Below are 17287 nucleotides of genomic sequence, written 5' to 3'. Positions count from 1 at the left end.
GAATTTGTCAACACTCCGGTATATTATAAAACATTACGCTGGAAAAGGTATTATTCTTATGATTGATTTGATAGACGAAAGTGGAAATTTTTAAACCTTAAACATATATATGACTGTAAAACATATCTTCTGGAATATTCTAGTGTTATCCAAGCATTAAAACAATATCTCAAGTGTAAGAATATATCCCTAACATCTGAGTTACATCTGCCCTTATATCATATTTCCTTGAAAACTTGGTGTAGAGGAGGGGATGTAGAATATTTTATGATATATTATATAAGGTATCCAACAATCTTGATATCCCAAAAATACATTCAAAGATGGGAACTAGATCTTGGCCTTAACATGATGGAAATTGTCTCTTCTCCCACTCAAGGCCATGGTCTAGGTTTCTGTACTTATTTGTCTAGCGTCAAACTACCTGATCGAAAATAGGTGACCATAATGAAGTGAATAATTGTTTTAATAATGACATTGCTGTATTCCAAAATGACACCATTTTTGTCTTTTGGTTCCATTTGTGGAGATCATACTACCAGTACAAAGATCACCTATAACTGCGATAGTGGGTACGACCGTACGGTAGGCCCAGTTGTCTAAGGTGCCACTGTGCAGAGTTGTGTCCCTTGGTCATGCCAGAAACCTATGATTGTGGGTGCGAATCCAGGTTTGCCCCGATTATGTTTCTAGGTTTGTCAGCATCATACTCGTGCTCGTGGGTTTCACCGAAGTGGTAAAAGTCTGAGACCTGCATCACTTCGGGCTTTCCTCGCACATTAAGCTGACACGCCGTGATATAACTGGAATAATAACTGGAATGACGTAAAACCCAAGTCACTCACTATAACCGTGATGACTTTGTATCCTTGTTGCCATCGGTAAAAGTGTCAATAAAAATTATGTTTTCTTCATCAGATTTGCAGATAGTGTGTTTATTTTACTCCAGTTAATAACATCTGGTATCATAGGAAGTAGGGATGTCTTGTTTTGAAAATGTTTAACTGGTTACTCGTCTTTCTAATACCCTCTGACATGTTTTATCCTACACATAACATCAGTCATAATTATGTTAACATGAATTGGGAAATTTTTAATTCCAATTTGGGAAGTTTCACTGACATTTGCTTCAGACTTGGGGCCGAATATTGGCTTTTGAGCAGGTCGAGATGAATGTGTTGACAGAGTATTGCAGACTGTGGGCCGAATATCGGCCTTTGAGCAGGACGTGATAACTCTCTGATGACTGTATTTCAGAGTGTGGGTTTAGTGTATTTTACAGTGAATACATCAGATTACAACAAAATTAATACTGATACTTACATAACAACAAATGGTTATAAATAATAAGGGTAAGAAATACCATTTTTCACATTCATCATTGGCCTAGTAGCAAAGATTGTGATGGGTTATTTTTTGTTTAGGTGACAGTTTATGTTTGATTAGCCTGTGAGTGAATAATTTGAGATTATAGAGCAACTTCATTCAGTTTAAGATCTAATTTATCTCCCTTGAAATGTTGCTATATTTAGAATTTCTTTGTCTGACCCATCAATGAATCTAAGTAGAATATGTCTGAGTGTGTACTTTCTAACAACTTTTTTTTAATATAATTTCATATTTTATTTCTACAGTAAACATAATAAAACATTCAAATATCATAAAATACATCTTAAATTTTTTATACCAAGTTTAAACATAAATGTTCTGATTATTTGAAGGAAATATATTTGTTCAAACTATGTCACAAACATGCAAGCAAGTTTCTGTTTGTAATAACTATAGAAGTTCCACCATGTTTTTTTCCTTTCTATACTCTGGTTCAGTTGGTATCAGAAGCAAGAGAGCTGTTATAATTTGTTGAGCGTGGTTGAGGCTAAAGTAGGTCATGAGCTATTTATAACACAACCACTGCCTCCACTGTACGTTCAAGCGTGTTAGCAACAGCCCGATATCAGTCATAGATTCACACATTTCTTTTATTATAGCTCTCTATGTGAAATAATTAAAAAAATAAATTTAATCATAATTTAGATTTAATTTCTGCCAATATAGTGTATACATATTGATAAGTTTATCCTACTTTCCCAAAATTTAAATTTGGAAAAGAAAACTGGAGTATACCCAAACTCAGAAAATATGACCGCAGGTATAATTGTCAAATGCACCATATCCCGGTATCGCTTCTCGGCCTTTTGGCTAAGATCAAAGTGTAGTATCTGTTCTTATCAGCTTAATATCTGATACGTCCCCCATTGGGGGACATCGATATTAAACTGATTTTTGGTACTCGGCGAAGAGTCAGGGGCTTGCTCCGCCTTTGCCACGGGTTGACCTGGTATTGCAGTACCTCCAGGACCGGCCCACTCCCCCTGGGGAGAAATAAATAAATAAAAGATAGAATTCCCCCTTCAGCAAGGAGATTGACACTCCTTTTAAATGGTCCTCAGAGTAAAACAAAGTTTGATAATAAACTTTTAAGAGGGGCTGATATTTCAAAAAGCTACATTACGAATGTTCACAGACTGTTCAGAAACAATGTCTAACATTTCAGTTGATATATGTAAGACAATATTGTATGTTGACATGGTGTAAGATTGTGACAAGAAATTCCATGTCAGCCTAATCCTCTGCTTTCAGTGAGTGTCAGTCACTTAAATAAAGATGATTCCCCCGTAGTCATTCCAGGTAAGACTAGATTCCCAGCAACCTATGCTGGTTGTAAGAGGCGACCAAAAGGATGAGGTGGTCAGGTTTGGGTGACGTAGTTGTCAGCGTGTTATTGTACTCCCTAAGACGTGGATCATTGTTCACAATATCAATCACTGGATTGGCTGGTCCAGACTTGATTATTTACGGGTCATCATATAGGTGGAATACATCTGAGTGTGGCGATAGCAACATCTAACAAATGAAAATACAGGAATCCACTAAAGCAATAATTAATCCTATTTCTAAATTGATGTATTTACAAAACAGGAACCAGATTCTCTGCTCAAACAATTGTATCAACCATTTTGACGTATGGAAAGAAAATTAGACATAATCTATGAAAAGGATGTGTAACTTTTAAGATATATTTTTATATTGTGGCAGGAACATATCAGACCATTCATATGAAGTCAGAATACAGTATAATGCTAAAACTATCTGTGCACTGCTTTAGACTGGTCCTGATATAAATGGATTTCTTTGGTTGGTTGTATGGCTGTGTTCTTAAACTACACCCCACCCCCGAAAAGTCATTATTTAATGTCCAGTTTCATATGGATGTAAAGCTGTTTCCCCAACCGACCACTTACAAGATGATATACAGGGTATTGAATGTATTGAATAACAAACAACCCAGATTTGAGGGGGATAATCTGAGTGATGTGATCCAAAACCTGAAACTAGATGATTCTGTACCGTGTATACTGTAATTGTAGTATTAAACAGCCCCAGGGCTTTACCTAGAAACAATGTCACACCTGAAGCATTCCCTGTATCCTATTAATAGACGGTGTTATTGATGTTCCCACTACGTAATGAACGTTGCCTGTATGCACAGGTTGAGGGAAACGTAGGGTGAACATTTCACAGGTTTAATAGCTGAACTTTCACTGACATTGTTTTCCTGTTGGTTTGGTTAGTTTGTTGAGTTTGACTTGACATCTTCTGGATGTAATTAAATCACATTCAACTGGGACCAGTTGCCAAGGTAACTGGACAGGTTTATGTCCCTCATCATGGAATAAACATTTATATATCTCAGCCCAACTCTACTAGTACACTCCAAGTGAGGTTGATAGTCATTGACAATATGAATGTCCACTTTCTGGAGTCGGTATCGCTTTGCGGCTGAAATGGCCAAGATCAAGGTGTAGTATCTGTTCTTATCAGCTTAATATCTGATACGTCCTTCATTTGGACATCGATATTAAACTGATTTTTGGTTGTGGGCAAAGTGAGAGCTTGCGTCTCCTTGCCACGGGTTGACCTGGTATTGCAGTACTTCCAGGACTGGCCCACTCCCCCTGGGGAGAAAAAATGAAATAAAAGATAGAATTTTCCCAAGTGTCTACCCTTTGCCTTTCTAACTCCACATGAATATATACAAGTAATGGGGAACATAACATGATTCTCTTGTAATAACATCACGTGGAACTGTAGTCCTTGCCACTTGAAATGGAATTACGAAATATCGCATTGATTAAATAACGAAGATAGCTACATGTGTGGTAATACTTATAAAGTGAAAACAAGCCATTCCGAAGATAAGGAATAGTACTTCAGTAATGCCAAAAATTGCAACATACCCTTTTCTTAGCTATAAACATGATCATTGAGTTTTAATCGCGTGGTTACAATCCGGATAAGAATTGACAGTCAGGTGACTGCGAGCTGTTATATTTAGCAGTAACCTTGGTCAACAGCGCTTTAAATACTACATCTGCACATACCTTTCTCTCAGTAATGCGCGTACGTTGCACACTTTGCCAAAATTATAGTCGCTCGCAGTCAACTGATCAATGATGACCAACACATGTAACTGCCACAGGTACATTAACAACTTCGGAAATCTCTCCCATCACGTTTATCGTGTCGTCCATTTTGACGTCTTGTACTTGATGTAAATGTATTATGACGCACTGTCATTGTGAATGACTTAGTGAGGTAGTTCTTAACACACCTTTCTCTCCCAATGATGATATTATTTTAAAAAAATGGGATATAAACAAACTACAACAGATGTTCCAGTAGAGCAAGTTGAGCATACATACTCTCACGCCATCTCTCTTTAATTATTTTATTCCGCGATACAGCTGGTTGTTGTATGGCTGTCAAAGTAAACATGAAATCACACTGGATACTAAATGAAATTGTGTATAGATCTACACCTACATCCTTCGAGGTGAAAAATAGTGATATAAAAAATTATAAGAGTTGACTTTCACTTTGTGTGAGTTTATTGGGGTATGAACCTTCATAGTGAGGGCCAAACTGTACGAGTGTTTATATGAAGCGTTCATTTACCATGAACCCAGATCAGTTTATTACCTCCACAACAATACATTACCCTCGTAACATACATGGATATTTCAGGACTTGATTTGGCTATGTAAAACATGCACAAGTGCAGCCAATTATTGCAAAATGCCACCTTATCTTTATGTCAGCATGAACCGACACTGGTAGCAGACCTGTCTATGTTTGACAAATTTATAGGTACAGGGTGGGTTTGTTTGGTGCAAGTTTGATCAAGTTCCTTATTCGAGCCCTGAATTTATCCTAAACAAACTGCATGACACACTTTGTCATATCATACAATATCAAATCCTCAGACCAAGTTTAGTCTATACATTTATGGGGTAGAATAGGTCTTCAGCAACCCATGCTTGTTGTTAAAGCTGACTATGCTTGTCGTAAAAGGCGACTAATGGGATTGGGTGGTCAGGCTCGCTGACTTGTTGATGCATGTCATCAAATCCCAATTACATGGATCGATGTTCATGATTTCAATCACTGGATTGTCTGTTCCAGACTCGATTATTTACAGACTGCTGACACATAGGTGGAATATTGCTGAGTGCGGTGTTAAACAACAAACAAACAAACAAATCTATATGTTTGTTCTAAATTCTATTTACTGCGGTTAAATCTACAAATAATCTAGCTTTATCTCCTTATCAAAATAAACAGTTTATTAGGTGAAGATTGCAAGATTTATAGTATGACTATGTTGTCCTGTGTATATTTTCCAGACTACAGGAGCGCTTCATCAAGCCCTTCAGCCTGGGCGGGCCGTGTCCGACACCCAGTTTTACTGGCTACCAGGAGTTTTTCCGGGATTTCATCACAGCTGCTGGCAATGCTATCTTCAACCAGCATCTGACTAATACCCTGGTTGCCAAGGTTACTGAGGTATTATTATTTGGTGACCAATTTTTTCCAATCACAGGTATTTATATAGGATTTCAAACTAAGTGTGCTTGGCATGCAAACTGGGAAAATTATTCAAAATTGATACTTTCTTAAATTGGTATTCACTGGTGAGTTCACTGTAATGGTGGAAAGTAGAGCACTGAAGCCTTTTTTTTGTCTTTTTTTCTTATCCTAGTATCCGTGAAATGCAAGTGACCTTTACAAAGCCATTACACTGGTTATCATTGGTTATAACTACTAGTTATGTCCCTGCACTTTAATAGTCAGTTAACTCCCTTGCCTCGGGAAGATGGTATGCACTCTGTATCATACATTTCGTAAGAGCTGACAAAGATAGGTGTTACAATGTGTGACTGCCTGTATCATCCTCATACCATGGTGCTCTCCTGAGCCCAGACTTGAGTCTTCATAAACTGCAGTGATATTGCGAATCACCCACTGATATGCATCGTTTGTTGTGTACAGTTGAACAACACGGAGTTTGGGACGTCTAGCGGTGATCGCACCATCTCGACCAGCTCGGAGACTGAGGAGGAGGAGGTGAGGAATTTCACAAGAATTTCTTGTTTTTCATGTACAAAATTCAGGAGTCATATAGTTGTTTAATAAATATTTCCTCTGCGAATATCAAAAGAGGTGGTGAACTTTCACAAGAGAAATTCAAATAATGAACTTTTCAGTGAAGTGTTAGTTCTATCTCAGACAAAGTAAAAAAGATCAGAAAACAAGATATTTATCAGAACCCCCTCCAACATGTTGATCATGTTACATATTAACACTCCACTGAATCAACCCTGTTATCATTTGGTTAAGTTTTGTTGTCATTTTCAGAGAGTTATCAGAGATGTTTTTTCCTTACCTGATGCAACACAGTGCTTTAAGCTTTCCCACCTTATACAAACAGACAGTATTGCAGCAGAGAGACAGTTGAAACACATGAGCACATTTTCGTGCCATAGTCGCCATCTTGCTTTAATCATGTTGTGTGTCGATGCATCTCTCCCAGGATGGGCACCCACCTTCTTCAGGGATAACTCGTGGGTATCGGGGCACGGGCTATAGTCTGTTTCAACTGTCTCTCTGTTCCAGTAACCGCCTCCGTGGTAGAGCATCCGCCCTGAGAGCAGATGGTCCGGGGTTCGATCCCCGGCTGCGTCACACCAAAAGACGTTAAAAGATGGTACTTGTTGTTACTCTGTCGGGCGCTCGTCATTTTGGGGTTAAAACAAGGACTGGTCGGCTTGGAGTCAGTATACTGTGTCTGAGTGGGGTATTCATGTTAAACTGCGGCATGGTATCTCAGTGTGCTAGCACTATAAATCAGCGTCAGTCCGGACTAGTACAAGCAGCCACACAAACACACACACGTACATGCACGTCGCAATATAAGTGCAATAATCTTGGACGCGACGTTAAACCCAATTTCACCTCACCTCACCTCTGTTCCAGTACTGTCTGTTTGTAGAAAGTAGAGAACCTGAAGCTGTGTAGCATCAGGTAAGTATAAAAACATTGCATTTATCCTGAAATGCTCATTTTCATCTTTATTAGGATCAGCACGAGTTGTTTGCTTCCTGTTTGATGACGCTGCGGCTTCTGGGGAAATTCCTGGGTTTTGTGACATTCCTGCCATACCAGACCACAGAACCGCTGCCAGACTCCATGCGGGCCAGCTATACTGCTCACAGGAACACAGTATGTTTGGAGCATGCTTAGATAGCTTCACAAACTAATTTTGAGTATTAGAAATTACTTAATCTGTCAATGTAATGCCCAAGGCTCCAGATATTTTCTGAGCCAATTATGATTCCAGGACTCGATTTAGCTATATGAAACATGCACCAGTGCAACCTATTGTTGAGAAATGCATATTAATAGTTATGTCTACATGCATGCACCAAGTGCATGTAAAACAATTCAAATTTGTGTCTTACTAACCCTTACTTGTCCACACAACAACGATCTTTGAACCCACTCAATTCCTCCAAGTTGTTTTTACCATATAGGACATAACTAATTAATGTATTATGTGTAATTCATAATTACACAGTCATCAGGGTTCTGAGATTTAACTTATGTAGACTCATTTAATGCATCTATATTTTAACTTCGATGATTTTTTTGGACCAGGGTGCAACCTGGTTTTGTCTAGTGCAACTAGCTTTTCATGGCAACTTTCACCTGGTTCAAATTAAGCCAAGTTCTTATATTGAGCCTTGTGATTCAGATGTTATTATAATACACATAACTTCGTTTTACGTTTTGTAAGTGAGTGAGCTAAAATTTAACGTCGCATCAGCATTATTTCAGCCATATAGCAATGTATTTGTAAGTAAGCAACTCAAAATTAATTGGGTAATTCTAATATTTTACACAGCTTATCTTATACTCAGAATAAAATGACATGAAGTTGTGAAAGGGATAATGGAATATGGCTGGTCTCTCATGCAGCTGGACAGTTCAATTCACAGAAAACTGTTTTTTATGTTATGGCTGACGAGACGTTTTGTGCTGACTGGAACCAACGAATTGTTTCCCCAGATTCCGTCTCCCCTTGACTTTGTGGCCACGGTACACGGCGCCATCTCCTCCCAGAGACTTGTCCTCACCATACCCTGGCTGGTGGAGTTCGCCTCCCAGATGGACTCAGTGGCCCCAACGGTGCAGGTGTACCAGCGCTTCCTGTCCGGCCTCCGACATGTCCTCAGGTAGGGGAGACAACTCATGACTCCCAATACTACTTGTTATTTTGCAGACAAATTTTTATATTGAAAAATCATATTGTTTGGTTAAAGACAGTTTGGGAACCATCTACAAGAAATGATAAAAGCAAATTGTTTTCCGTAGTCCATTTAATAATGTTTGTTGGAAAATTTAACAACATTTTGTAATTTCTGCTTGAAGCATTGACTGGGGCATTGAACAGTATTCACTCATTTACTCACATCTGATGGCATTTTGAAGGGTGATACTTTTTTTGTTGATTAGTTTGAGTGAAAATAGTTTTGAATTGTATCTTCCTCGAAACAGACTGGGTATTGTTTTGCAGAATGTCATGGGAGAGGGCGTCCACAAACCAGTGTTTCTATGGCAACCTGATGGTGGTCGTGTTGATAAGCTGGCTGTTTGATGTAAGTTGACCTCTAACCCTCTAAGAAGGGGATATTCTTGTCATTTTGTGCTCTCTCTCTCTCTCTCTCTCTCTCTCTCACTCACTCACTCACATCAAGCTGGAAAGCTCACTCACTCACTCACTCACTCACTCACTCACTCACTCACTCACTCACTCACACACATCAAGCTGGAAAGCCGATGTAGGAATCTACATTAATAATCCAGAGGTTGTTATCCATAAAGTTGTACATTTTCTTACTTACCAACTTCAAGAATGATATTTATGATGATGTCAATCACTGGATTGTCTGGTCCAGACACCATTATACAGTTAAGTCTCGTTAATCCGACATCGTTGGTTGCACATGATTGTGTTGGATTAACGAGTATGTCGGATTAACGAAATTAATTGATTTGTGATCGAAAATCGGACGTCTTCACGATAGATAATAACCATGTGTACCTTGTAATAAAATCATTAAAAACGAAAATTAATATTGTTATGTTGTTGGATGGGGCGTTGTCCAACAGCAATACCACGTGGCATTGCTCCAATCGCATTTGCCAATCCAAGATCAGTAGCCAGGCTTTAAATATTAATGAAGTCATCCATGCTTTCTTGTTTACATACCAGTCGACCATGGTGAGTCGACCATGCTTTATATACCTGTTCGTATTTTAAACTGGTTTCATGCACATTAATCTGGCTTCAATTTGTAAACTACATTTGTATAGCTTTGTACATACAGGTTTGAATAGCTTTTCCTGTGAATTGTTAAGTTAATCTGTGCAGCCAGTGCGTGTCAAAACACGGGGTTGTGAACTTGTGGGCAGATGACCACAGAGTACGCTGACTACTGTGTCAGATTAACGAGACTGATTAATGAGTGATTTCGGTAATTCGTTGCCAACTAGGTGTGTCGGAGTCGGAGTGCGAGAATGTCGGATTAACGGGTCTAAATAGCACTGAATCAGTCGGTTCCCATCATTTGTGTCGGATAAAGCCGAGTGTCGGATTAACAAGACTAGACTGTATACAGACTGGCGTGAGTGCAGCAGTAAACAACACACACACATGTTCACTAACTTGCTACCTCTTCCAGACCCCGATGATGCCTGACGGTCTGTTCTTTAAGGAAGTAAGTGAGGAGGAGAACGGAGGTGACAGGGGCGACACCACACAGCTTCTACCTCTGGTGAGTTGCAGCACCTGTCAGGGGGGACCAGTCATTCAATTAAGGGAGGAGCAAGGGGGTGGGGACTTCAGGTAGAAAGAAAATGCAAACCTAGTTGTTTAAATGATAAAACACAATAAATTTTTCAAATTGGATGGATTATGAAATAACATTGATAATTTAAATTCATGCAAATGAATTCTTTAAGAATACATGGTAAAATCTGCATTGATTATTTTCTGTGCCAGTTGAAGGAACAGGTTGTATACATATCATTGTACTGACAGGATTGAACTTTTGTTTTCAGGATGACCTTGACCTTGTGTCTCAGGATCTTCTGTACACATGCTGTCCTTATGTGGGTGAGTAATGACGGTACAGTTATCTGAAACCATTGGTTTGGTGTTGATCAGTATCATTCTCACTATCCTATGTACATACAGGCATTCTAAACATTCCAAACGAAACAACAAATTCAGAATGAAACAGTTTTCAATGATAAACTTCTGTGCAATAACCAGAATCCTGAATCTGTCTTATCTGCCTTGATGTGGAGATGAAACCAAAGCCCAGGACTTTCAGTTAGTGAACATTCTCCTCCCACTCGTGGACCTGTCCCTTGAGTGGATACCAGGGCAGAATAAGTCCCCAGCATCCATTGTTAGCACCATGTTTGTTCAGTGTCAAGAACTGCCTGCCCGCCTGCCCGTTGCTGGTAACATTTCTGCTGGTCTGCATGAAATTTTCCTCGACCTGCCCGACTGTCTGGCACATTCAGTTTTATTTTAACTCCTTGTAGTTTCTCAAGTAACTAATTGCATTATTTCCCAATTTGGAATTAAATATGTGCCAAGTCGTGTTAATGTTTGGCAGAGGTGACTTGCATTCCTCCAATAACAGGACCAAAAACACGAAGAGTCTTTAAGTTTTATGTCCCAATTTCGAACAAAATCATGTTGTTGTTTTCCAATTTGTCCAACAAAGGCACTTTGTTTGACTTCCCGAGATAAGTTCCTGACTGTTCACTATCTCGGGGACCGGTCTCCATCTTCCCAAGGCAAAGGAAATAACTGACTTTGTACATCCAGTTCCCACTCTTGCCGAACTAGGCTGGAATTATGGAGTTATATTTTGGCTAGACCAACGAGTCTATGTATAGTCCAAGTGTAGATTTCTTTTGACTGCAAGATTTGTAAAGCATGTGTACCGCCAACTCAACATCAACATATATTTTCCAAATATTTGCATCTCACATGATTTGATGCACTTCACGAAGTAAGACTTGTGTTTTCATAGTATAGATTTTCTTGACTGGGCGCCGCAATTTTGTTTGAAGCAAATGCAAGTGATGTGAGATTGGTCAATAGGAGGGACATAGAAGGGACAAAACTCGTAAGATCCACTGGTGGCGCTATAATCGAAATTCCAGAAATTCCAGTCTTGTTCAGCAAGGGAGGAAACTGGACGTATATAGTCAGTTAACTTCCTTGCCTGGGAAGATGCTGGTCTGTTGATGGTACGTCCTGTGATCCAGTAGATCAGAGTAAGATTGGGAATGTTTCTCCAAAGTGTCATGGTTTGTTCTGCAGCCGAGATGCGCAACTTGATGATGGAGTTTGCTGTGGGGACCAACACTCGAGGCACCATCAGGAAGATCACCCCTACCGCAGCCAACACTGGGCACTCGGCGACCTTCACCCAGAAACAGCTGCAGGTGAGACTACAGCTGAAGGTTCTTCATAAAGGAACTTAATGTAGATGGATTCAAAAGCTGGTTCGCCCCGATTATGTTACTAGGTTTGTCGTTGGTTTCATCGAAGTAGTAAACGCTAAGACCTGCATCACTTAGGGCTTTCCTCACACATCAAGCTGACACGCTGTGATATAACTGGAATATGTTCAAAGCAGTGTAAAATCCAACTGGATCCACTGGTGGCGCTATAACTCACTCACTCACTCACTCACTCACTCACTCACTCACTCACTCACTCACTCACTCACTCACTCACTCACTCACATAGATGGATGAAACATAGATAGTCAATGAGAGATGACAAGCCATGTAATATTGGTCATTTGATTATACAGAAAACATAGTGAAACCTGGTTTCCAGAGATGCTTACCAATGATGAGTTAATCAGAAAAAGTGTTGGATGAAGAGGGTTTTACTGTACCAATGGCCTGATCAGTTGATATCTCAGGTTTTGCTTGTTTACATACATTTTAGTCTGTTTCCTGCCAATAATTTCTTACTTTGCAGAGTTGCATCCCGTAGTTGCACCAGGATATGCTGGTTTTGCCACAATTATGATCCTGGTTCTGTCAGCTTTTTGGGGGGTAGGGGGAATAAAAGCCAACTCAAACCTCCTGACAATAGATTCTTAATTACAGACTCAGCTGGAAGAGAATTTCTTTCACAACCATCCGTCGTCTCTCAAACGTACTGTGGAGTTTGTAGGGGAGAGAACTGCGTCCAACTTCATCAAGCAGTTTCGAAGCTCCATCCTCCCAAAGCAGTTGACAGCAGCTAAACTAAGGGTCAAGGATCTGAAGGAAAGGTTAAAACTGCTGGACAAAGACAAGAGAAAAATGGTAACGTGTTCTATGAGCTTGACAATCTTAGACCTGCATCACTTCAGACTTTCCTCCAACATTAAGCTGACATGCCTTGAATACCGTTCAAAGTGGTGTTAAATCGAACTCACTCGTGGTCAAGAGTGGTCAGTGAAACATGTTTCAAAATGAAGCCAGGTTTTGACCATTATGGAATTCTTGATCAGGAGAGGTCCCCAGTCTCAGTGAATCAGATGAGTACTGTTGTGAATCAGATGAGTACTGTTGTGAATCAGATGAGTACTGGCGTGAATCAGATGAGTACTGGTGTGAATCAGATGAGTACTGGTGTGAATCAGATGAGTACTGGTGTGAATCAGATGAGTACTGGTGTGAATCAAATGAGTACTGGTGTGAATCAGATGAGTACTGTTTTGTATCAGATGAGTACTGGTGTGAATCAGATGAGTACTGTTGTGAATCAGATGAGTACTGTTGTGAATCAGATGAGTACTGGCGTGAATCAGATGAGTACTGTTGTGAATCAGATGAGTACTGGCGTGAATCAGATGAGTACTGGGGTGAATCAGATGAGTACTGGCGTGAATCAGATGAGTACTGGCGTGAATCAGATGAGTACTGGTGTGACAACAGGAAGTTTTGATTACGATAATGAAATTGTATGCTCTTTATTCTATCAAACACCTCTCTATCTGTATAAATACTCAAGGAGTGAAATGGCATCTCTCAAAATTTCACACATCCCTGACACAAGTGTCATAGTTCAATGGAATTGTTAATGCAATAGGCAATTATGCAGTCATACAGTCTACCACTACCTGTACTTTTGCCTGTCTTTATTGCAAGTTTTGAGCCAAGAAGCCATGATGTGATGACATGACAGTGTTGGAAATTATTGTAAGACCCAACAAGACGGTCAGGCAGGTTACCCCTAAGTCTTTAAAGTGATCTGCCTGCTTTCAGACATAAATATTGAAAAATTGCAAAACAAAAAGATGAAAAATAAGAGACAAATCATGTCTTGATTCAGTTGAAATTATGCAAACAGTTACTTAAGAATCTACAAGGAGTTATTATTAAGCTTAAGAGTTCGAATCCCGGTTCGCCCCGACTATGTTTCTAGGTTTGTCAGCACCATACCCATGCTCGTGGGTTTCAGCGAAGTGGTAAATGTCTGAGACCTGCATCACTTTGGGCTTTCCTCCCACATTAAGCTGACACACTGCGATATAACTGGAATACTGTTAAAAGCGGCTTTAAACTCAACTCACTCACTCACTCACTCATAACGGATTGGGTGGTCAGACTCTGAAATCAGACGGTGAAATCTGAAAGTCTGAAATAAACTAAACTAGTTTACATTTACATGACAAATTTTGTAGATAAAATTCAGTGTCAGTATTTTCTTTAGTTGTCTTGTTGAATCTGATTTTACTTGATGTTTCTCGGTCAAACAAACAATCACATCCTCATTGCTTCACTTTAAATAAACATGCCTCACTAGAAAACCACATATCAGCCTCATGTGTTTACAAGTGATGTAGTAGACCTGTGAAGATCCGGGGTAGAATAGGTCTTCAGCAACCCATGCGGCGACTCTGCTTGTCGTAAGAGGTGACTAACAGGATTTGGTGGTCAGGCTTGCTGACTTGGTTGATGCATGTCATCGTATCCCAATTGCGTGGATCAATGCTCATGATGTCAATCACTGGATTGCCTGGTCCAGATTCAATTATTTACAGACCGCCGTAATACAGCTAAAACAACAAACAAAAACAAAATAAGACAAGTGATGTAGGGCGTTTGGGTATACAACCACGTGTGTGTTGTAATGATGATGTTGCTGATGTTGCTGATGTTGCTGATGTGCTTCTGTCTGTCCAGGGTCTGCAGTCTGAGGAGGTGAACAGACTGGTGCCGCTGGTCTACGCTGACCTCAAGACACTGGTCAACAGAGAACAGAGAGAGTTAGTATATGGGCATTGTGTCCTGTTTGACGTTGTACAAAACAACCGTAGCGCTATGACTGTTGTAAGTCTGTGAGTTAAAATGACCTTAGCGCTAAGATCACTTTGTACAATGGCCCCAAGATCTACACAAACAAATACAGGTGTTATGTTGGTTGTGAGGTGGCACAGCAGTTGAAGTGGATGACTAGGTTAGATTCCAAGCAGTGATAATGTTTAATGTATCGATTGTATTGACTGCTAAACACTGACAAATACATCATTTCAGTAAGTGGTTTGAGTCTATCCCAACAGTGACTCTGGTTGGAAGAGGTCCCCAGCGCTATTGCTTGTCATCAGAGGGAAACATGTACTATACAATATGATCTAAACATCCAACCTCATAGGTTTTACTTATACACAAGATGGGATCTTTAAAGAGAAAGGTTTGCATTAGTTGAAACGTTTCTTCAGATTTTGCCAGAAGAAAACACTGGCTGCACTCAAGCTGCTTTTGCCGGAGGAACAGTCAACTTCAGTTGTTGCCATGGCAGCAGATATCTCAAGTCATCTGGCAGAAAGTCGGATCACACATTGGATCAGCACTAATATCACACAAGGTGGGTGTCAGTGGATGTATTCAGTGAGTCGTATCACATGTTGCATCAGCACTAATATCACACTAGGTGGGTGTCAGTGAAAGTATTCAGTGAGTCGTATCACACATTGGATCAGCACTAATATCACACTAGACTGGTGTCAGTGAAAGTATTCAGTGAGTCGTATCACACATTGGATCAGCACTAATATCACACTAGACTGGTGTCAGTGAAAGTATTCAGTGAGTCCTATCACACATTGGATCATCACTAATATCACACTAGATGGGTGTCAGTGAAAGTATTCAGTGAGTCGTATCAGACATTGGATCAGCACCAATATCACATAAGATGGGTGTCAGTGAAAGTATTCAGTTATTCCTATCACACATTGGATCAGCACTAATATCACATAAGATGGGTGTCAGTGAAAGTATTCAGTTATTCCTATCACAGCATTGGATCAGCACTAATATCACACTAGGTGGGTGTCAGTGAAAGTATTCAGTGAGTCGTATCACACATTGGATCATCACTAATATCACACTAGACTGGTGTCAGTGAAAGTATTTAGTGAGTCGTATCACAGCATTGGATCAGAACTAATATCACACTAGATGGGTATCAGTGAAAGCATTCAGTTATTCCTATCACACATTGGATCATCACTAATATCACACTAGGTGGGTGTCAGTGAAAGTATTCAGTTATTCCTATCACACATTGGATCAGCACTAATATCATACTAGATGGGTGTCAGTGAAAGTATTCAGTTAGTCGTATCACAGCATTGGATCAGCACTAATATCACACTATATGGGTGTCAGTGAATGTATTCAGTGAGTCGTATCACACATTGGATCAGCACTAATATCACACTAGGTGGGTTTCAGTGAAAGTTTTCGGTTAATCGTATCACACATTGGATCATCACTAATATCACACTAGATGGGTGTCAGTGAAAGTATTCAGTGAGTCGTATGACACATTGCATCAGCACTAATATCACACTAGGTGAGTGTCAGCGAAAGTAGTCTGTGAGTCATATCACATTGCATCAGCAGAAATATTTTAAAAATATTTTGGTACAGTTTGTAAATTTTGGCAATTCCAGGTGTGATCCAAACTGAACTTACAGGATCCAGCAGTCGTATCCTCTGTACCCATCTGTTGCTAGGCAACCAAAATTCCCAGACTGCCCCAGCCACAGAGAAGCCGGACGTTAGCAGACGCAAAGAGAATGCTCGTGGTCTATCTGACATCATCTGTGACATCAAGGTAAAGGACGCTTTTCTGTCAGTTAAACACAGGACATCAAAAAAGTTCTTTGTATAGCAGTACTTTACTCTGAAACTGCATGTCACAACAATAGTTTTTCGCAGGCCTTCAGAATACGGCAGTGTATGTGTTACAACAACTGTCACTCCGATAGAGGTCATAGTTCAAATATGGATGCTCGCTTCATAAATCCATGATTTAACTCATTGGTGATTTTGAGCAAGCTTCATTATACAATCAATACTTGCAGTACTACAGTAAAAAGTTTATGACACAGTAGTAACAGTTTAAAATGATTCTGTCACCATACACTTCTGATAAATTTTGAGGTGGTTCATCATTGATTAAACACTGCTAAATTTCATTTAAAACCAAATGCATTACACTAAAGAAAAAAATAGTCTTGGTTCTCAGGCACCGGCAGCATCATCATAAAGTTCGCTGCACGTTTCATTTTTATTTCTATTTTTAAATATATTTTTTAAAAATACTTAAATATTCCAAGTCAAGTGGTAGTCAAATACTGTATTCCAGTATTTTACTCATCAAGGACAACATTTATGTAGGGAGGTCCTTTCCCATAACTGTTTATTTGCTTACATACTAGTTTGAACAAAAAAACAAAAAAACACCGCCCACTCTATATTTTCAAAAGCCGTTGCCTGAGAACCAATT

The 17287-nt window shown here is 39.6% G+C and overlaps 1 protein-coding gene and 2 non-coding genes across 3 annotated transcripts in view; all 3 read left to right on the top strand.

The window, feature by feature from the left end:
• LOC139442818 (codanin-1-like) overlaps positions 1-17287 on the top strand; it is a 43202-nt gene that overhangs the window by 17115 nt on the left and 8800 nt on the right. The window contains exons 12-23 of the mRNA XM_071223715.1: positions 5745-5904; positions 6391-6465; positions 7477-7620; positions 8467-8633; positions 8975-9056; positions 10143-10235; positions 10522-10576; positions 11804-11928; positions 12607-12807; positions 14674-14756; positions 15210-15355; positions 16449-16612. Coding sequence (XP_071079816.1) covers positions 5745-5904; positions 6391-6465; positions 7477-7620; positions 8467-8633; positions 8975-9056; positions 10143-10235; positions 10522-10576; positions 11804-11928; positions 12607-12807; positions 14674-14756; positions 15210-15355; positions 16449-16612 — 1495 coding nt within the window. The remainder of the gene's footprint in view (positions 1-5744; positions 5905-6390; positions 6466-7476; positions 7621-8466; positions 8634-8974; positions 9057-10142; positions 10236-10521; positions 10577-11803; positions 11929-12606; positions 12808-14673; positions 14757-15209; positions 15356-16448; positions 16613-17287) is intronic.
• LOC139444427 (U2 spliceosomal RNA) lies at positions 2180-2372 on the top strand. Its single transcript, XR_011651755.1, has one exon. It is a non-coding gene; the product is annotated as a U2 spliceosomal RNA (small nuclear RNA).
• Positions 3829-4016, top strand: LOC139444436 (U2 spliceosomal RNA). The gene has a single exon (XR_011651763.1). It is a non-coding gene; the product is annotated as a U2 spliceosomal RNA (small nuclear RNA).

This window comes from Haliotis cracherodii, unplaced genomic scaffold (assembly GCF_022045235.1).
Source record: "Haliotis cracherodii isolate W230 unplaced genomic scaffold, xgHalCrac1.p SCAF_5, whole genome shotgun sequence".
NCBI classification, from domain to species: Eukaryota; Metazoa; Mollusca; class Gastropoda; order Lepetellida; family Haliotidae; genus Haliotis; species Haliotis cracherodii.
The sequence above is the reverse complement of the archived record's forward strand: the minus strand, read 5'-3'. Positions and strand labels throughout refer to the sequence as shown.